The sequence below is a fragment of the Trichosurus vulpecula genome, chromosome 1 (assembly GCF_011100635.1).
Source record: "Trichosurus vulpecula isolate mTriVul1 chromosome 1, mTriVul1.pri, whole genome shotgun sequence".
Classification (NCBI taxonomy): domain Eukaryota; kingdom Metazoa; phylum Chordata; class Mammalia; order Diprotodontia; family Phalangeridae; genus Trichosurus; species Trichosurus vulpecula.
The window spans coordinates 134,466,073-134,489,143 of NC_050573.1; the positions used below are offsets into that span (position 1 = coordinate 134,466,073).

A 23,071-nucleotide genomic window follows, 5' to 3' on the forward strand; every position below is an offset into this window, starting at 1 on the left:
TGATGGGAACTCTGTCTTTAGCTGTTTTGTGTTTGCTTTTTTCCTCTTGGTCAGGCGTGAGCATGGAGAGGGGCTATAAAGGAAAGTCAGTCAAGAATTCAGTACGAATGTGGACATATTACCCACAAATCTTTCATACAACCAGCAAGCTTCCTGATTTGCTGACAGTGCGTCCGAGACCACTGAGTTCAATGTATTCAGAGAGTCCTATTTCAAATTGGAGGGAGGTTCTAGGGTAGGAGACACCATTTTCTTTTTGGACCATGAAAAACCAGATGGGGTGGTGTAGAGCATCCTAGAAAGGGTTATTGACTAAGCTTGGAATGAAGAATTATAGACATAGACTAAGTTAGAGTATATTTTAATTATCTCACACTGGTGTATTATTTATGAATTTATATCATTTTTCCCCTGACAGGGCAGGGGGGGGGACTCAACACACTGGCATATAGTAAGTACTTAATAAATGCCTGTCAACTGCTAGAATTCTGGAAGAGCTATCCTTATAGTCTGTAATATGTGATAGAGATAAGGGAAAAATGAAACCGTTACCAGATTAGGGTATCCAGATGCATTGGCCATGACAAAAAATAGGAAGATGGATGGGACACTTATTAGATGCTTGCTATGTGACACGTATTGAACAAAGCACTGGGGATGCATTTAAAGCTGCACTGTCATCAAGAACCATTCATTCTAATGGGGAAAGAGAACATGTAAAAGGATGCTGCTAAGTGAATGGGGATATATAATTGAATCCAGGGGGCATGGCAGGGAGATTTCAGGAATTTGCATGGAGGGCTGGTTCCCAACTAACTTGGGAACTCACCTATTGGAGCCAGAAGAGAAATCTCAGCATCCAGTGACGTAGAGATGGTCAGAAAGTAGAGAATGAGTGGGAAGGTAATTAAGTCTAAATTCAGAGAACCATGGAGGTTGTGACACCAGAGAAGATCAGAAAGCACGGTGCATTGAAATGAGAGTTCAATAATTAGGGAAGTGGTTAAAGGTGAAAAGTAGAGCATCCTAGATCAACTTTAAGGAGGATTAGGAATCTTTGGCAAGTTGATTTGATTTATAGAACTTGGAGCCTAGAATACAACCCTTACAGCTTATGAAAAGGATACTCATTCTAGAACTCAAGGACCTAGGTACAAATCTCACCTCTAATATTTACTACTTATGTGACCTTGGTAAATCACATCACCTCCTTAGCTTCAGTTTGCTAATATGTAAAATGAAGAAGTTGGGCTAGATGGTCTCCGATATCCCTTCTACCTCTACATATATGATATTATGATCCTGTGGGTTTTTTGTTAAAGAACTCACATTCTTGGAAGATTTGCCTCAATTTCATCATCAAAAAATGGTACAAGGCAATTTCTATGCAAAGCCCTTTCTAATTGAAATGCAAATGATAAAATCTGCTGAATTTTTTTGGCCTTGAAATTACCATCTTGAGAGATAAAAAGCCAGGCTAAGCATAGCCTGTACATAAAAATCAAAATACATGGTAAAAAACTGAAAGAAATATTTCTCTAATGTACTTTGTTGGAACTGTTACTTAAATTAATTCCTATGTTCTTATTCCTTAGATATAACTTCAAGTGATTTAAACTATCATAATATTAAGGCAGTATTTTATTTGGGTTGGAAGATCTGAGTTCAAATCTTGACTCATCTATTTCCTATTGTGTAACCTCAGATAAAACACCTAACATCTTTGGGCCTCACTTTCCTCATTTCTAAGACTAGGAATTTGAATTAGACAACCTCTAAAGTTTGTTATGGGCAGCTAGATGGCACAATAGTTAGAGTGCTGGGTTTTGGAGTCAGGAAGACTCATCTTTCTGAGTTCAAATCTGGTCTCAGACACTTACCCTGGGTAAGTCACTTAACCCTGTTTACCTCAGTTTCTTCACTTGTAAAAATGAGCTGAAGGAGGAAATGGCAAACCACTCCAGGATCTTTGCCAAGAAAACCCCAAATGGGGTCATGAAGAGTCAGACATGACTGAACAACTCTTTTATAACTGTAGATCTTATGACCCTATGAACTTTTCCTTGTATTCTATCTCTTCCTTTTGCAAATGTGAATGTCTAAGAACATATTACTTATATAGTTTTTTGTTATAAAACAACCTACCAATGTGAGTATAGGAAAGAGAATCATTTAGGATAAAACTTCTTTGATCAGCCAGGATTTGGGTAATCCTTCTGGTTTCTGTCTGTCTGGAATCATAGCTTGTGGTTGTTATCACAATATCTTCTCCCACCTTATAAAAATTCAAGGCAAAAATTCAAGAATCACTTTTAAGCAGGAGGTTTAGAATTTAATGTGTTTAGTGACTTATTATAATTTCATAATCATAAGAGAAAACATAGCATTTTAGTTAGTTATTGAAGTGATTAGCATAGCTTAGAACTAGAACAAAAGAGGAAATTCACTTATCTAACTATAACAAGGCCTGGTTTGATTTACTAGTTGCTTTGAATCATTTCTGACTTTCTCCTATATCTCATTTCATTATTTTGAGAGATCATAGATAGTACTATAACATTGTGCAATAAAACAGACAAAAACAAATTTGTCAATATTCACATTAAAAACTGGCCAGGGTATATTCATGCTGGGATTCAGTGAGAGCTATTACTTCAAATTGATTATTCCATCCTGTTGAAAGTTGTTAGACCCAAAGGGAGTTTGAATTTGGCAAGGACCATAATCTTAGGCTCACAAAGAATCTAGAAAGTGATCTAATCCATCCCTTTTGGGGGGCAGGATTTTTCAGGAATGTGATGGAGCCAGCTCTCACCCACTTGGGAAGGTCTCTTGTTAAATTCTTAGTTTGAGCATTTACATTTCAAATATCAGCCAACTCTATAAATTATGGCTTGATTGTCTAGTAATGGAGAAAATGTTAATGCATATTAAATTTAAAAGTGTGTCATGCGTGCTTTTTTTTGGAAAGCCAGTTGGTCAACATTTGACAGCATATCACTGATTGCACCTAAAATGTTACAAAGAGAAATCTAGTATAAAAAGATCCTCTAAATTTTTCCCCAAAAGGCATTTTTCCACTTTCAGTTACAGAAAATAGCAAAGTAATAATAATAGTTGATTTTATTGTATTTTCTTTGTCGCTCCAGTGATTAACACAGTGCTGACACATGGTAAGTTTTAAATAGGGCTTTTTCATTCATTCATTCATTCATTCATTCATTCATTCATTCATTCATTCATTCATTTATTCATGGTAACTGACTCTTGTAATGTGACTCTGAGACAGTTTTTTTCCTTCTACTAAACCACAGTACTAGTGAATCAAATGGACTGTATTTGATGATCTCAGGTGTTAAGTTTGCAATTACTTACAGATGAGTATTTGATGTAGGGATTTTTCTCCATTATGTTTAACTTAAAACCTTCATGTGACATGAGTATTAAAAAAAATTGAACTTGGTCTATCTTTTCCCCCAAACTTTGAAATGTTACATGACAAAAGACTGAAGAGTGATAACCAATCTAGGAGCAAAATGCATTTGAGTGTTTGGCCTTTTCAGTTTTACAATGAATATATAAACTGTTCATAGGAGAACATTTTAAATTCAATAAACAAGTCTTTGTTCATCCTAGAAAATCTACATGCTTTCATTTTAGGCAAAACGAAGAAGAAATGATTCTGGCAGACATCATTCCATTCTCTAAGGTGACTTGGGACTCAAAGTAAAGAACATTCTATGATGATCAATCTGTCTTAGCATAATAACTGCATATACAAAGAAATGTTTTTTCCTACTGCAAAGAGAATTGTCTATGGAAGGAAGAGGCAACTTTTACAAATGTGCTTCTTTGCTTCTATGACCAAGTATTGTCTCTACCTCCCAATCGACAGCATCCATCAGTGATATGACTTTGGAACCTGCCAGGGCTGTTTCTGAGAGCTTCGTTTTATATACTGCACGTGGGATTCCATGAAGATCCAATTCACCAAATATTCCTGGGAGAAGGAAACATATATGTGGAATAAGAGATTATGTGATCTCTTTCAATAAGATATTGAAACTTTTAAAGTGGAAAGAGAGCATTGGGGTTGACTGCTTATAGACTACATGAGAAGGCAATGCCGTCATCCAGAGTACTTCCTCACTTATACAGTCATCACAGTGCCTGAATATAATGGGCTCTTAATAAATGCTTATTGACTTGTTCTGACCCTGGCACCTCCTGGTGCAGCTTCCCTGGATTCTGTCTTAGTGGCAGAAATAAAAGGAGAGCCACATTTTAAAGCTTATTTACACTTGGGACATCTGTACCTGACCTAGCTGCTGACATCACTACCTTCTTGCTTTAAGGTCATTTCAGAGAACTTAGAATCCTTTCTCTCACAAGGCAATCATTTATTATAATCAAGATCCACCCTTAGAAAAATGGCTTAACATTCAGTATATAGCAAAGTGTACCATAACAGACTATCCTTTCATCCCCACCTCCCAGCCCCCATTGCACTGTGCATATGTGCATGTGTATATGTGGTATTGAGAAGGGCAGCTGCTTGAGTTCATCATGGTCTCATCTTCCTCCTTTGCTCCTACCAGTTCTGATACTATAGATACCAGCCAAGACCAAGGTGAGGAATGGGAATAAGGGTAAGGGTAGGGGAAAGAATTATCTTAATAGCAAAGGGGAAAGAGAAAAAAGGGGACAGCAATCCAAATGAGTGGCAGAGGAAAGAGAAGGAGGGAAGGAGAGAAGCAGCTGGGGTGAGCATCCCCCAGGGACCAGTCATTTATAAAGGATGCCCATAGGGGACATATATAATTCTGTGACTGACTACATTAGACAACAGAGAAAATCAAAGCCAAGTGAAGTAAGAATATACTAGTCCACTTTTATAAATGGAAAGACTTTTTGATGGCTAATGGATCTTAGGGAGATAGGAACTAGGACTGAGATTTCATTGGTAGAGGGAACTCCCATGTGAGGAAACTCTTTCTACCAATACAGTTCAGTATCTTCTCTACAATTTATAGTCTTGCCTAGAACACTGAGAAGTTTAGAGATTTGCCCAGTGCCACACAGTCATTACATGTCAAGGACAAGACTAATCAACAGTAGAACAGTTCTAACTAGTTTTCATAAGCTGATTATTAAATTTTCATGGCGAACATTTACACCTCACAAATTAGCAATTCCTACAAATTAGGGTTTGATTTATTTTTGTTTTGATTATCTAGACTTAAGAAAGTGTTAGTAATGCAGATTAAATTTGAACGTGTATGTATATTTGTATATACACACTAAATATACACACACACACATATAAATATATAACTTTCTTCCCCAGACAGTCAAGTTGTTAAACATTTATCAGCATGCCCCTGTATTGTTCTATAAATATTGCTTGAGGTCAGCGAGAGTGTAATAGAAGGCTGAGGGAATGAAGTCATCACCACACTGGAGGCCTGGTGACTGGAGTTTAATAATGATGATAATGATAACTGGCACTTGTATGGTGCTTTAAGGTTTGAAAAGTGCTTTATATACATTTTCTCATTTGAGCCTCCCAAAATACGTTTGGTCTGTTTATATTCAACATAAAACATTAGCTACGTGAACACTTGTCCAGTATGTTAAAACAGGGATTCCTTTCATGCCTTGGTTCTACTAGGTGGATTACAACTTACAACTCTAAAATTCTGTGATTCTGTAAAGCCATATTTCTTAAGTCTAATAATGTCCTAGTAACTTTTATAGTTTACCCAGTCAATAGAAACAAGTGTTAACATAACATTTGCAATACTACAGAACCAGAAATCTTCAACATAAAACATCTTTCTATTTTGCATACTTTTAAAAAAAGTTTATTTTCAATTTTCAACATTCACTTCCATAAGATTTTGAGTTCCAAAATTTCTCCCTATCTCTCCTCTTCTCCCACCTGACAATGACGTGCAATTTGACACAGGCTCTACATATACATTCAAATTAAACCTATTTTCACATTAGTCATGTTGTAAAGAGCATTAGACGCAATGGGAGAAACCATAAGAAGAGACAAACCAAAAGAGAGAGAGAGAAAGAGAGAGAGAGAGAGAGCAAATAATATGCTTTGATCTACATTCAGGCTCCATAGTTCTTTTTCTGGATATGGACAACATTTTCCATCATGAGACCTTTGGAGTTGTCTTAGATCCTTTACATACATTTTTAAACACCATATCAAAACCCAAATTCTTTTAGTATTTGATGCACATACCTAAGACCTTTGATCCTTGATTTGGTCCATTTGGAAGAGACCATTCTGGAGTAGAGTGACTTCCTCTCAATATAATCTGTAATTCTCCTTTAAACGGATTATCTTCCCAGCCCCCAATTAATCGACCACCCTGTCATGAATCAGAAAATTATTAGCACTTAACAATTCACAAGAATTTTTGGGGGGGCGGGAGAAGTCTGGCCCTATAATTTTATTGATATAGGGAATTCTCAGTGAGGACACTCCCCCTACCAATGCAGATCATTATGTTTTGCAATTTATAGTTTTAGAAAATTGGCAGAGTACACCAAGAAGTTGAGTGGCTTGTGTAGTCGGGTCATATAGCCAGTACATGTCAGAGGTAGGCCTTGGAGGCTGCTATCCTCTACACTAGAAAAAAAAATCTTTATTTAAAAAAACAACAACAGATTAAAGAGTCATTAGCATTTCTATCTACACTAAAAATTAGTGAATTATCTTATATGGTTGATATTCATCCCAGAGACATCTGGTGGACTCAGCAAATTTACTTTACTAACTAAATGAAGATCTGATCAGACTGGCTTATGTGGCAAGGGAAACAAAGAGGCTGCTATGAGGTATTACTATGATGGAGAGTTGGAAGGGCCCTCAGAGGCCACCACATCCAACCCCCTCATTCTAGATGTGAGGAAACTGAGAGCCAGAGAAGTTAAACAACTGGCCCAAGATCACACAAGTAGTAAGTGTCAGAGGCAGGATTTGAACCCAGACCCTCTGACACCAGAGGCAATGCTGAAGTTGGTAGACTATTTTCTTGAACTTCGGAGAGTCCCTTATATAGAATGAGACTCCTCTGGTTTCTCTCTCTCTCTGTCTCTCTCTCTGTCTCTCTCTCTCTCTCTGTCTCTCTCTCTCTCTCTCTCTCTCTCTCTCTCTCTCTCTCTCTCTCTCTCTCTGTCTCTCTCTTTCCCTGGACAAAATGAAGTAGGGGTCAATCAGAGATTCTGTCCTTCAGCCAGAAAACATTGATCATGCCCACTGTGAAAAGACTACTGTATTAGCTATAGTGGGTAAACACAACACAAAAGATTATTTGTAAAGTTTGTGGAGTTGGGTATCATCCTTGCATATTGTCTTTTAAGTGAAGGCCATATCCTCAAGAGACTTCACTCATACAGAGTAATAGAATCTTAGAGGTGTAAGAGACCTCACAGATTATCTAATCCCTCTCATGCCTGAAGGTTGCCCTTTTAGTCCAAATGAACCTTTTTGCCATAAGTTCCGACTTGCTTACTTTCCTTATAGCATTAACCATTTCATCCAATAATATTTTCTCAATGCTAGGCTCTATCATGGAGGGGGCTAAGATAATTTTATTGTGCAATGCTCAATAAATGTTGAATTCTTTTAATGGGAAATAACTGGTGATTGATTGACAGAACAATAAAAATACCACAAGTTCAAGAACAAGATATACAGGATTGAAAGGGGATGATTTGGTACAAACCACTGAAGCATTTTTAACAGACTTTCAGCTTTAATCCCATTTCTATCATTCAATCTATGTTTTTAATGGTTTTATGATTCTAAGGAATGACACTTAAAGGCTGTCCTTGACTCCTTTAAGTGTTCAGAATCTCCTAGAGAATCTTGCCAAGCCTGTTCAGGGTTTAGTCCCATTTCATCTAACCATTCATGTGACTAATCTATATAAAACTTGAATTCAGAACAAAAAGGTCCAGATAATGGGGCAATCACAGTTCACACTTAATAGTAACATGGCAGCCACTTCCTAAGGAAAGCCCAGCCTAAGGAATCAGGATAATGGTGAAGTAGAACAGTAGGAAGCTCTCCTCCAACCCTAACCTAAACCCAGTTTGGACTTTTGAGTCATAAAAGTGTAACTGCTTCTTTACTATTATCTTCCTAGCCTCACTAAGCACTGCCCTTCCTCTGTGATTCAGTCAAGCTGGCCTTTGTTCTCTTCTCACAGAATTCCATTTCCCATTCCTGTGTCTTTGTGCTGGTTGTCCTTCATGCCTAGAACATACTTCCTCCTTACCTCCACCTTATAGAGTTCCCCTCCTATAATTTGCAGTTCAGGCATCAACTGCATGAAGCCTTTCCTAATCCCTCTAACTTCCAGTGTCCTCCTTCCCAAACTACCTTGTATATGTATGTTTGTATGTATGTATGTATAATATATATGCATGTTTAGATGCATGAATATGTATATATACAATACACACATACTACATACAACTATACATGCACATATAACTAATGTATACATACATATGTACATAGTATATATATGTATGGGTATACACATATTTGTGTTTACTCATTTTATATTAATGCTATATGTATTTTTATATATACTTGTCTGCTCCACTAGAATGCAAGCTCATTGAAAATATGGATTGTTTTATTCTTTGTATCTGTATCCTCAGCACCTAGCTGGCGCATAATTGGCACTTAAAAATTACCTATTAATTGACTGGGTATTTATCAGGTAGCATTTAAGCTCTTTGAGAGTGGTGAATATTCTTTATCTTATTTTGTAAATCTGTTACCTAACATGGTACCTTGTATGTAGTAGAAACTTGATAAGTATTTGTCAAATTGAATATTTCATGATTATATGAATATAGAATATAACACAATCTGCCATTTCATGATAAGAAATCATATTTCTAAAACGCCTTCCTCCTTCTTACCTGCACTGATATGTAGGTAGCATTCAACACAACTTTTCTGTAAATGGGTTTTCCAGTGCTTACATTATTTTTACTATCTTCTAGTTCTAGGACTCCCAAAATAATAAGTCTTTCCAGGGATGGAATGTCTATATCCACCACTATCCATATGCCTAGAAAAGAATACTTTCATTACAGTATGCAAGTAACACAATAATTTACAGACTATGTCCCACATAAATGTGATATAAACCCTATCGATTAACTTTGGCTTCCAAATTTATTCGCAGTCAAATTCAAGCAGTAGGCCATCTACTTTCCTTGAGTCCCCAATAGAGCCATTATCTTCTTTCAAACTTCCTCTTTCTATTGAAGGTACTATGATATTTTGAGTCACCCAAGGTTACAGCTTCAGAATTATCTTTACTCTCTTCACTTCCCATATCCAATCAATTCCTAGGTCTTTTCTTCTCTCACATCCATCCCTTTCTTGCCATTTGCAACAGCCACTATTCTAGCTTATACTCCCAACACTTGTCATCTGGACTAGTTATTGCAATAACTTTATTGCTGTAAAGCTGCTTCCAGGCTTTCTTCTCTTCACATAGCTATATACATAATTTTTGTATGGTACTAACTTGCTAAAACAATCTCTGATGGCTTCCTGTTGCTTCCAGTATAAAATACAAAATCAACTTCAGCCTAGCAATTAAAGTCCTCTATAATATTGTTCCAACTTACCTTTTTAGATTTACTGCATAATTCTCCTTTCATATAATACATGTTCCTGCAAAACTAAACTCTAAGTCCCTTGACTTCAGCATTCCATCTTGTTTCTGTGCCTCCAAACAGGCTGTCTCTCATGTCTGAAAGTTTTCCCTCTTTATTTTCCACTTCTTATAATCTTTAACTTCCTTTTAAGAATAGTTTAGATACTACCTCCTAAGTGAAGTCTGCCCTGATTTCCCCAATTTAAATTTTTTTCTATTCCCTCAAACTACTTTATATTTATTATGTGTATATGTTTATTCTTCTCAATAGAAAATAAATTTCTTGAGGGCAGGACTTTCTTTCCATCCCCAGTGTGTAATATAGTGACTTGTACATAATTTGGGTACTTAACAAACATTTGTTAAATTAAATTGAAACTCTTCATTCTAAGTACTAAGGTTTATCTCCATACTAGCTCTAAGAGGTTGAGATTTATGATAGTAGAAACCTCAGGAAGGAAGGAGCTGGTTCTCATAGCCATGAAAGGGAGAAGGAAAGAAGAATTTATACAGAGCCTACTATGTGTCAGGCACTGTGATAAATGCTTTTAACAAATATTACCTCATCTGATCCTTAAATCAATCCTGGGAGGGAGGTGTTATTATTATCCCCATTTTACAGTTGAGGAAACTGAGTCAGATAAAGGTTAAATGACTTGCTCAGGGTCACACAGCTAGTAAGTGTCCGAGGCGAGATTTCAACTACAGTCTTCCTGAGTCCAGTGCTTTATCTGCTGTTCAATCAGCTGCTCCCCTGGTTCTTTTTTTTCTTAATTTTCTGTTTTCACCTTCTATCAGCCAGCATGCAAAAGGTAGTAGGTAGTAAATCTTTTTTTTAATCTCTCTACCACTACTAGAAGTCCCTACTTAGTATCACTATGGATACCTCTTTCCTTCCACTTTGTGTTTCTAAAGTACACTGGATTTTTCAAAATTAATTCACTAGCACTTAAGGGAAAGAGGGTAAAACAAATATTGAACAAAATAAAAAAATAATCAATTTACAAATATTCCTAGACTAGCCATAAATGGCCAACACCATTTCCTGGGTTATTCTCATCCATCTAGTATCTGGTGATAAAATCAGAGAGACAAGAGGAAGTGTATTGGCAATCAAGATGGGCTCTTAGCACTTATTCAACCAAGTGCCCTAGAAGAGTTTGGCCTTTATTTCCTTGATTAAATTAGGAGTCCTCGATGACCTCCTTGCCTCAAGGGAAAGCCTAGTTCACATAGGTTTGAGTGACATGCTTGTGACATCAGAGGCTTTTAGATCACGTGGGCTTAAGTTCCATTTTTGTGACGCTTTTAGTTCACGTGGATGAGTGGCATGTGTGACTCACCTTTGACCCTGAACAAGATATATAAACCCAGAGGTTGGCTTTCTCCTTTGGAGCTCTGAGCCACAGCAGGAGTGGTGCGTGGCTCTGGGCCAGCCGTTGTGGAGCTCCTGGCTGAACTCAGATGTTGATGGTTCCTTGGTAACTATGAATTGTATTTGGTTTGTTTATAAATGTATGTTTGTAATTTGTTTGTATTTGCTCTGAAGCTCAGGGTGCTGGCTTTTCCCCCTGAACTGAGTCAATGATATTTGTATGTTGGATTAAAGTAAGATTGTTAACCACTTAATGCTTCTTTCCTTAGTAAAGCAGATCAAAGAACCTGTGTTGGCAGCTTTCAGTGTGCTGGCTGTTGGTGGGTCTTACACCCCTACAGCAGCTGCTAGCTGAATTGTTGCAACAGGAAGTACCAGCCATTCTCCTTGAGAAGAGAAAAAACACAAGGAAAAACACCAAAGTGAAGTGGTAATGGAGAAGAGACAAGGCTTGAGTGTGGCAGACCTAGACAGATATTTTCCTCTGTTTGCTTTCTGATCCCAGACAGTGCCCCTTAATTCTAATTCTTATCAACTAGGATTAGTGCTTTTGGGTCTCATTAGTATAACATCCTGTCAAAGGTCCAACTTCCAACAGCAAGAGGAGGCTTATTCCCTCATATCCTTTAAGTCCTCTGGCCTTGAAACATGATCTAACTGTTAATCATGACCAACTCTGCCCTGAGTCTTTTAAATGTAGCATAAACATAGGGATATTCAGTTTATGTGTTTACCTTCAGGAATCACCACATTTGCTCCTTCTTGAGGGATGCTATAATTATTTTCTGGTGATGACTGCCAAAAAGAATCATTAGACCATAAGCTGGAAGAGGAAAAAAAAAATTCAGTTCATTCCTACTGTCACCGTCACCATCAACACTGCCAATAATATTTGTAGAATAAATGCCCCTAAGTTGTAGGGGATACACACAAGATGTTTGGGATAACAGAGTATCTATTTGAACTAAGAGAATGCTCATTTGTTTACATTTGAGTTTACAATATCATGAGTAAGACCAGACATGTGCAGTGAATAAAATAATGTACACTTCCCCTCCCTCCCCCACCATATTATACAACTGACTATTCTCTCATTAGGACAGGGAAAATGCGGTTTGTGTTCAGGGATAATGGGAAATATTTGCCACATACCTTATCCTATTGTAATATTCCCAAAGTAGTGTTTCAGTGTGGCAAAATGCAAATTGAATACATAGATTAATATTTAATAACTTTATGATACTAAAGATGATAAATAAGGAATAAAGTTTTCTCTACGAAAAAATATTTATTTTGTTTTATTTCTCATGTACATTTAAATGGTAAACTTTATAATTTATTTTCTCTCCTCCTGAAGCCTCCATTTTGAGGTGGCCCAAACTGGCCTGCCTTTATTCCCTCCCAGGCCTGTACCTGACTTTCTGGATTTCAAAATCATACCTCTACTGGGGTCTCATCCTGGAACTTCCCTCAGTGCTTGGGGCACTGTGAGATGTGATTACCTCAGTATATCTCTTTGCAAGTCCACTCCCCCTTTCCCCCATCATTAAGCTCCTCCTGTAGTCTTCATATTGTAAAGGGGTCCAGGCTGATCTACTTTTATTCCCCTCCCAGCCCTGTTTTTGATGTTCTGGACTTCAAAATTATGCTCCTGAACCTCCCCGCTCACTACACCTGCTTTTAAGGTCCTTTTAATATGTTATATTCTCCTCTTAGAATGTAAGTTCCTTGAGGACAGGGGTTATCTTTTTTTTTGCTTGTATATGTGCTTAGTGCAGTACTTGACATGCTACACATATTACACACATACAATGCAGTAGTTGGCAGATAGTAAGGGTTTAACATTTCCTTCCTTCCTTTTTTCCTTTCTTCCTTTTTTCTTTCCTTCCTTCCATCCTTCCTTCCTTCCTTCCTTCCTTCCTTCCTTCCTTCATGCCTTCCTGCCTGCCTTCCTTCCTTCCTTCCTTCCTTCATCTTTTCCTTCCTTCCTTCCTTTCTTCCTCTTTTCCTTCCTTCTTTCCTTCCTTCCTTCCTTCCTTCTTTCCTTCCTTCCTTCCTTCCTTCCTTCCTTCCTTCCTTCCTTCCTTCCTTCCTTCCTTCCTCCCTCCCTCCCTTCCTTCCTCTCATATTGAATGGGGGAATAGGAAAAGGAAAATATTACTAAAAGTCAAGGGGTACCAGGGATGAAAAAGATTTGGAACCCCTGTATTACACCATCCTCACTATATCTACTATCATATTTGCAATGAAAATATCACATGGTAAGGATATATTTTATTTAAATTTAAAAAGGTGTTACATGTTGCTGTCTTTCATGCTGCAAAATAGGATTGCTGCCATTTTGTGGGAGATAGACCTGCTACATTCTGTCAAGAGATGGATAAACAGTAAGAGAGGGAATATCTCTAGATGGGAGGGTTTAATAAGAAAGGATATATTTCTGAGCTATTTAGGGTAATGGGAACTTGTACTCGAAGTAAAAAGCAGAGTAAAAAGGTCAGTGATATAGCAGCACATTAATACATCAGGGGTGTGTTATCCCAACTCATCTATGACTTAAGATCTTTGAGAGAATTTTGCAACTCAGAGAGGCTAAGTAACTTCTTACGGTCATGCAACTAATAAATGCATGAGGGATGGACTTAAAACAGGTCTTCCCAACTTCAAGCTTGGCACTGTATCCACTGTCATAGGTTATTAATAAAACAATAAAAATTCATTAAATGCCTGATATAACAAGCATTCTGACAGATACTGCAATACAAAGACAAAAATGAAATAGTTCTTGCCCTCAAAGAATTTGCATTTTGACAGGGGAGACAACATACGTAATATTTAAGTATATGCAATTTAAGTATATGAGAAATAAGGTAGTTTCAGTGTGGAGGCATGAACATTGGGAAGATCAGGAAAGGCCTCATGGCATTTGAACTAAGCTTGAAGAGAGCTCTGGATTCTAAGAGCCTGAAGTGAGGAGAGATTTCTTTCTAGGCATAAATGTATAGTAATAATATCTAGTATTTATATAGCACTTTAATGTTTTTCAATCATTTTAGAAATATCTCACATTATCCTTCCAGCAACCCTGGGAGGTAGGTGCTGTTAAAAGTCCTCATTTCACAGATAAGGACACTGAGGCAGACAGAAGTTAAGTGATTTTTGTCAAGGTCACACAAACAGTAAGTGGCAGAAACTGGATTTGATCCAAATCTTCCTTTCTCTAATTCTAGTGCTCTGTCTATTGTTATCACCTATCTCCCTCTAAAACCTATGTTGAATAAATACAGATAGAAATAGTGCAAATCCGACAAAATACAAAGTGCAATATAGACATTTTCTTATTTTTTATATGATGAATTCCTAGAAACTGCATCTTTCTCTACTCAGTGAACTCCAATGACTGCCTATTAGCCTCTGGGATAAAATAGAAATTCTATTTAGCATTTAATCATCTTTACAATTTTACCAGGTCTTAATGGAAGCTAGGTGGTATAGTAGAAAGAACACATTCTTTGGACTCTGAGGACCTGAATTCAAATCCCTGTTCTTATAACTGTGTGACCTTGGAAAAATCACTTAAAATTCTTGGGCCTCAGTCTTCTCATCTGTAAAATGAGAGGTTGGACTAGAAGGTCATTGCGGCCCCATTGAGATCAGTCAACCTATTTTATTGCTTTCTTATACATTACTCCATGCATTCTGTGATTTAGATTCTCTATTTCCCATCTTCACACCTTTGTAGTGTCTCCCCTGCCTGAAACACTCTCTCTTCTACTCTACTTCATGGAATTAACTAGCTTTCTTTAAGACTCAGATCAAGTGCAACCTTCTGTATGAGGCTCTTTCTGGTGTGCTCAGCCTTCCTCTACAAGGTTACCTTGTAACTGCTTTATAAGCGTTGTGTTTATGTACACACACACACACATACATTTATATGCACACAATACCCCCACATATGCATACACATAGATATGCATGCACATTCATATACACACATATATGCATACACATATGCATAAACATATGTATATACAAACACACGTAGTATATTCCCCATTAGGATATAAGCTTCTGAGGGCAGAGTCTATTTTGCTTTTTGCCTTTGTATCTCTAGCCCCTAGCGTAGTGCCTGGCACATGATAGGCATGCACTCAATGTTTGTTTCCTTGCTTGCATCATAAAGCAGATCACTATAAAGCAAAACATCATAAAGAGCATCATATGATTTCCTACAGGAACAATGTGAAACTTAGAGGTTGCTATCGTGACCAAGAACTCAGTAGTAATTATTATTATTAGGACTATATTATAAAAAAAAACCGCTAAGATAATTTTTAAGATAAAATTTTACAACATCATGTAAATGTGCATTAATCTAATGAAAATAAAGAGACTACTATAATATATAAGAAAGAACATCATCATGAATGGCAGAAGATAGGGAAAGTGTTATTTAAAGAAAAATAATGGAAGACTATTAAAGAGAAATGACATACTTGTATATTTCTGGATGGTTTCTAGGATGAGCATAAAATAGGGAAAGTGTTATTCAAAGAATAGTAATGGACTATTAAAGAAAAATGACATACTTGTATATATCTGGACGGTTTCTAGGAAGAGGAACTCGTGCTGAAGAATCTATGGGAATACAATCCTGAAAGAAGCAACAGTAAGCTTGGAAATTCACAATAACATCTTTTACATCAGGATCCAATGTCCTTGAAATAGCTTGGTTTGAAGGTAGGTAATTTCTTCCTGACACTGAAAGCAAGAGCAGAAATAGCTTTAATATATTCAATTACCAAAGACTACTTATATCTAAAAACCCCTGTAATTTAGAAAAATGTTGCATTTTTTGAAAATTATTTTTAGATTACAACCTTGACATATCCTAAGTTGATGTATTATAATATGGTCATGGATATTTTGAAGAAAATACATTTAAAGTATATGTAAATCATGAAAGTGTATTTCTAGGGATTCATTTTGGGATGAATATTGACATAGGTTATCTAGCACAGTCAAAAATTATTGGCAAAAACTGATAGAAACTTTAGAAACTTGGCTGAGGAGACTTTTTTCATAAACATTTTCTATCTCCCCAAAATAATGAAGCACAAAGGTTGTATAATAATGTGAAAAATTATAAAGTCTGGTGTCTCTTTTGAACATATCTGGCCTCTTTGTTAAAGGAAAAAAAAGCTAGGACTTTGTGTAGGAGTACTTAAGCTGATCTCAGGAAGCCAAACTTATGCCTTTAATTAAAATATGTTGAAATATAAGTTATACAATGCATTAATTAGCACTATAACCTCTTCCTGATGAATGCAGACTTCAATACTTCAAGGACTTGTGATTTCCTCGATGTGCAGACATCCTTCACCTTTGCAAAATGAGATTCCCCCTCTTGCCTCATTAGGCTGTTTGATTTATTGCTATGTTGGTAAAAATTTTAGCTGATTGCAGTCACCTGATGATGAGCCTTGCTCAACTTAGCTGGGTTGATTTTCAGAGGGCAGACATACAATACACAGCCAACTCCATGGTGAAACTTTTCCTGTTTGATAAGGATGGCAAGAAATTCTGCTTGGTTCACCTAGCCTTTGTGAACTCAGTATTACTTCCATGGCACGATGAGATCCTGGAATAGAACACTGTAGTAGGTGAACGAATACCTACCTAGGTAGTATAAAGTGCTAGTGTTCTTCTCAAGGTGCCAGTCTCCATTCCTACTAGTGTTCGAGTCAAGTGGATTTGAGGATCCATTCCTTATATCAATAATATTGAACATATCAGCCTTTTGAGTGAAATTATGAGATATTATGACATAGTCTTCATCCTGTGTTAAAAAAGCCTACATTGTGATCTTTATATTTTAGTGTGAATATTAAAAAATATAGTGAATTTTTACAACTGTAAGACTGATTAATTGTTACACAACTTTTAGGGCTTTGAAAGTTTTGGTTTGCCCTCTCCTTTGATTGGTAATATATGTGCTCACTCTTGTATCTTTTTTAAAGTGAAAATACTATGATAATGAACAAATTAACAAATTTCTGAATTTGATCTTATAAGGAGGATGTTTTATGGATACTCCAGTCATCTATAATAATTGCACTCCTAAAGTGTTTAACTTAGATTTCGGGGATAGCTTATATAACTATAACATATGACCAAGATTTTGTAAAAGTTTCAATATTCAGGAACAGTCAACTAACAATTATAAAACATTATACAGACAGCCAGTGGAAGGAGCGCTGTACATGGAGTCAGAGGACCCCAGCTCAACCTGTGTAAACTCTAGTGATTCATGTCATCTCTCTGAGGAACAACAGCTTCCTCCCTTGTCAAATGGGAACAAAAATGCTAGCACTAGGTACTCTTCAGGGCAGTTGTGAAGGAAAAAACACACTTATACCTTAACGACTATACAAATGTTTTTTTTTCTTACCTTAAATCCATAGAATGTGGACGCATAGGATACGTTAGTAATGTGTTCTACACCTTTAAAATACCAGTTAATATGATTTGCATTGGGGATCAATGCCATCCATCCAGACATATGAGTCAGTCGTTTCTTCTGAAATGGAATAATGCTTGTGCCTATATAAAACCATGGAAAAAGATCAATTAATATCTATCAGTACCTCTGAAAGGCTCCTACTTTCATAAGTCAAGTGCAAATGGGAAATCCTGCCTAGCTTTTAGCATTATCCAGAAAATTTAGAAAAGCATTTTATTATATATACTCTACAAGGGTTCTTAACATTTTTGTGTGTTATGAATACCTTTGCCAGTCTGGTGAGGTCTATTAACTCTTTCTCAGAATAATATATAAAATAAATAGGATTACAAAGGAAACCCATTATATTGAACTAGTTATCAAAATATTTTTTAAACCCAAGCATACAGGCCACTGGTAAAGAACCCCTGCTCTAGAATTTTTTTTTTGCTTTACTTAAAGTTCTATATGTTTCCTATTATAAAATGCTAAAACCTTTTACTTTCTGTTCAAAATATAAAATATAAAGTCTATATTTTGGTAATAAGAATTTTCTTAAAGTATCTGAAAGTTTTGGCTTAAAGCATAGGTTAATGATTCATCTTCCCCATATGTATTTTAAGTTAAACTACCCTACCCAGAGATGGGAGACAGAAAACAGGAGCAAGGCTCTGGTGTCACACAGGCCAGTCATATTCTATATAGGGCAGAAACATCAAGGGACCAGAGGGAGGAGTAAGTTTTGGGGGTTAATAAGAGTTCAAAGAAGTGCTGTGCAGAAACCAAAGACAGTCTTTTAAGTTTAAATCCTAAAATGAATGAGAGTAGCTCACTTTAGATACCTAAACACTTAATTAAGAACTTGACTCTCATTGGGGGTGAGGCGGAAGGCCATGACTCAGAGATTTTTCACTAGTGAAGCAGTAAGCTTGGAAATAGAGTAGCTGTGAATCCTGAAAAGGACCAAAGCATCCTGAAGCCACTTATTACCAAAGCTTTTAGAGAAGGTTTAAACTCAGGTGCTGGGAGAGGTGGCAACAGGGAAATGGATACAAGACAAGATTCCAGATTGGGAAAGGGGAAAGAATGAGTTATACTGGCATGAGGCTGGGGGTACACTTAAAGTAGAGACAGTGTAAGTTGATGCAGAAGGTGCTCGGATTTTAAGTCATTTCACAAAATCATAGAATTTTAGATTTGGAAGGGATTTCAGTTGGCCATTTATGACTGTTTATAACTAAAAAAGCATTCTCACTATTAACTACCTAGCAAGGAATCTTCAGTCATTCTTTGAAGGGCTCTATTAGTGGTTGTGGAGACAGGGGAGGGTAATCTTACAAGGTATCTCATTCCATTTTTAGATAGTTCTGTTAGGAAGTTTTCCTATTTCAAGCCTTAATTTACCTTTTTGCAACTTCTATCCACTTTAATTTAGCCCCTGGGACCAAAGAGAAGTCTAACCCTTCTACTTAAAAATCCTTCTCCTTGTATTCAAGTTGTACTTGGAAACAACTTTCTAACAGTCATGTTCCCCTGGAGACTTCTTTTCTTGATGCTTAACACTTCCCATTCCTACCTGTGAGTAGTCCAAGCTGCCCTACTAGGGACCCAACTGGCCAGTTCCAGTTGGATAACTCAATTCTTCCTCTCCTCCCCTCCCCTCCACTCACTCTCCTCTACCTCTCCTCTTCCTCTGTTCTCATGATGGGGTATCATGCCCTTACCTGAGGGTGCTCTGCCCAAAGGAAGGAAAATTTTGAAAGCTGAAACCTACCTAGATATCTTGGGGTTTATTGGCTAGATTTCTTTCTTAAAGACCATGCCTTAAACCCAGTTTACTCTGGCTCTTATTTATTTTCTGACAACAGGTCCCTAACCAAGTGCCTCTTAATGATTATTGTTTTGGCCCTGCTGGCTCAGGCTGAATGTAATTGTTTCTCTTTGGACCAGAAACCATGAGGGTCTTCCCCTCCCAGTTTGAATTTTTTTTTAATTAAAGGGGTCATCCCTTGGTTCACTTCTTAAACAGCCCTAATCACTGAATGGGCATTGCCTCAAAGTGAGAAGTTGGAAAAACCTTAGTTTAAAAAGGTCAAGGCCTCCCACTGCATCATGAGCCATCTCCACTTGTCCTGATTTATATCTAACCACTGGATCCAAATGGCTCCGGAGGAGAAAGTGAGGCTGGTAACTTTGCATAGCCCTCCCTCAACTAAATCCAATTGACTTGCAAGTCATGACATCATCTTCCTGATGTCACGGTCCTCTTCAAAAATGAAGGACAAATCACACACATATGGCCTGGATTTCCAACCCTTCACTTGGTTGCCCTCCCCTCCAAACTAGCCAACTGTTCACAACATTAGCTTAGGGTTCTGAAAAATTCATTTTGCTCATATAATTTTTCACTCTCACTTTATCAAAGGAAATCATCAAGGAGTTAAATGGCAGGAGGAGAAGATTGGCTGGTCATGTGCTAAGAAATAAAGATGGTGACTAGAAAGCCAGGGAGCTCCACTTGTACCCTCTCAATGTCAAAGAAGGCCTCTAGGATTTTGGATGGATGACCTTTAATGACCTGTTTTGAGGACATGGTTAAGTGGTAAGAATCACACAGGATGGGCAAGTAAGGATGGGATGTAATCTGCAGCAGTGGAGGGACTCCCAAATCAATACGTTCATAGATTATTTGAGTATTTGATTATCATATCCAAAAAATCTCAAAAGCTGACAAGTCTGCTAGAGAGTAAGGACAATGGTCCCTCCTACTCCAGATGTATTTGACCAGGGAACTAAACAGTGAGAATGTCTGGCACCTCCTTATTCCTGAAAACTATGTTTCTCTATTTGACAGAAGAATCCTTTAATTTTTTTACCTACATCACACGCTTGTTTTTATATCTTTCCATCAGATTTGCCCTTTGTATCATTGTTAATTTTGCACACGCCAAAAAATCACATTTTCCCAATAATTGAATTTACTGAAAGAAATTGCACTCTGGAGTCTTCACTGGGCTTGTGTATCAGAAGGGAAGCCAGTGCTGTTAACTTTCTTACGAAGGACACAACTGTGCCATCTACTGGTAACTCAAGGAAAGAGCAAGCACAGCCCTCAAAACTAAGATGAGAAACATTAGAGCTGGAAAGGGTAGTAGAGTCATGTCGTCCAACCCTCTAATTTTATAGTGGAGGAAACTGAGGCTTATAGAAGTTAAATGATCTATCCAGTCAACCCCTGGTAGTGACAGAGGAGGGATTTCTACCCAATTCTTCTTTCTCCAAATCCAACATTCTTTCCACTGTATGACAAAAGTGAAGAAATGAATAGCTTATTATTACCTACCACTGCTTAGACATCTGTTGTCATGAGAACAGTGAAGGTAGCAGCACTGATTGTGATCCAGCTAAAACTAATTCAGAGGAAACTAGAGGGCAAAGCCAGTCAGGTACATATATGCACAAAAACACCTGGCCAGTAAATACACTAACACAACTTTGAGTGCACCTAATTGAAAGAAGACCTTTTTAAACCTCAGCTGCTGTTATCTACCTCAGGGTCAAACTCCTCCCTCCCCCTGCCCACCCTCACCCCCAGACTTTGTGCTAGGCTCCTTGGACTCAGTATTCTTGATTTTTCACTGCTTCTATTCCAGAGACTCTTTCCCACCGCTGGCCCTCCGGGTCCATGACATATATCTTACCTCAGCTTCTTTGCTCAGTGGTTCTGGCCATTAACTATTCAGGAATTTCCCTGCTCCACCCTTGCTCCCCCAAAGCTGGAAGGCATCAAACAGCATTATGGAATCCATAAAGCCACAGCCCCAGGGTAGATTTTGAATTTGGGCTGGACTAGGAAGAAACTACCATCACAGAGACCAAAGTGAATTATCCAAAGACCCCGATGCAACTAGAGACACTTTGTTGTGACATCTTTATAGCTTCAGTTCCTCATCTGTAAAAAGGGGATAATAAAAGCACCTATCTCACAGAGGACTGTCGGGAGGAAAAAATGAGGTAAAATATGTAAAATGCCTTGCAAATCTTAAAATGCTATTTGTCTTAGCTGTTATTATTACTATCTCATTTAATAATTTAATAATAACAATAACCTAGTAATGACCCAAACCATAATCATTACTAGCAATAATCGTAGCTAATATTTATATAGTGTTTTCAGATTTGCAATATGCTTTAAATGTTTTATCTCACTTTGTCCTCATAACAACCCTGCCATGAGAAAGGTAATCTTACTATCTCCATTTTATAAATAAGTATAATAATACCTATAATGATAACATAACAAAATAATGATCTAAACTATTGTTGATAATAATAATAGTGTAAGTCAATCTAGTCCCCTCAAACACATCTGCATAAAATCTGTGAGGAGTCAGACAATTAAATTAAACTTGCCAAAGGAATCTGAAAGAACCACATCTTTTTCCAACAGAGAGACTGGGGAAGGCTTGTTGAATGCTAAGCGATGAAAGCTGACAGAGGAGTCACAAACTGATCCAGGGAAACCAAGGCTCCATTCGATTTCTTGTTTGCAATGTGCAAGGTCTAACAATGAGCTGTGTGGAACAACTGAGTGTCCTTTGTGTTCTGTGGAATAAACACACATTTTATTGCAGAAAAATTAAGAAATGATGAATTGCTTACCATACACAGTAGAGCCATAATTTTCTCATCCTTGGCAAGTGACATGATACAAAACCTCAGCTGAGCAAGAGGGGACAGAGATCCTAAGAGGCCAGCAAAAGGCAGTTGGCAGATAGGTTGCTGAATGAGGGAACAGGAGGTGCGAGAAGAAGGAATTCATCTCATTCTAACCTCCATTCACTCCCTCTACTCCCTCTTTTTAAGCCAATTATCTTTAGCTGACATTTTATATAATCACTTTAGAGTTGCAAAGCATTTAACATATATTTTTCATTTGATCCTCACAACAGACTTATGAGCTAGATGTTACATTTCTTGACTCTATTTTACAGATAAGGAAACTGAGGCTAAGTGAGCTTAAATGACTTGTCCATGATCATATATCCATTGTCAGAAACAGGACTGGAACCCAGGCTTCTCCTGCCTTGAGATCTAGAACTCTGAATATGATAGCGTGCTGTGCCTCAAAAATAAATGAATATAATAGACCAGCAATATACGGTTCTACCCAAACTCACAGAAACATTGGTGAGAATGAAACTATACATAATAAAACCCTTTGAAATAAAAAGTGCTGCACGGGTATGAAGTGTTATTATTGTTATGAGACAAATTTAATTAAAATGATCACAAAATCTATAAATCCTTCCCATCTGACAGCAAATTTGAGTGGATAATTGAAAAGGAAAAAATGCAAATACTTTTAAGATTCACAAAATTTTAAAAACTTCCCTAAAATGACTTTCTAGAATTCAAAGGAACATTATATGTTTCAAAAATGCTTTTATCAATCTAAAAATCATGTACATCAAAGAAAGAGAA

General features: G+C 37.2%; 1 protein-coding gene across 1 annotated transcript in view; it reads right to left on the reverse strand.

The window, feature by feature from the left end:
- The window catches only part of PKHD1L1 (PKHD1 like 1), a 190,671-nt gene that overhangs the window by 54,375 nt on the left and 113,225 nt on the right, over positions 1-23,071 (reverse strand). The window contains exons 50-58 of the mRNA XM_036765700.1: positions 22,001-22,192; positions 17,537-17,688; positions 16,765-16,924; positions 15,675-15,846; positions 11,820-11,908; positions 8,962-9,113; positions 6,260-6,389; positions 3,882-4,000; positions 2,146-2,275 (exon numbers count right to left, since the gene is read on the reverse strand). Of these exons, the coding sequence (XP_036621595.1) occupies positions 2,146-2,275; positions 3,882-4,000; positions 6,260-6,389; positions 8,962-9,113; positions 11,820-11,908; positions 15,675-15,846; positions 16,765-16,924; positions 17,537-17,688; positions 22,001-22,192 (1,296 nt within the window). The remainder of the gene's footprint in view (positions 1-2,145; positions 2,276-3,881; positions 4,001-6,259; positions 6,390-8,961; positions 9,114-11,819; positions 11,909-15,674; positions 15,847-16,764; positions 16,925-17,536; positions 17,689-22,000; positions 22,193-23,071) is intronic.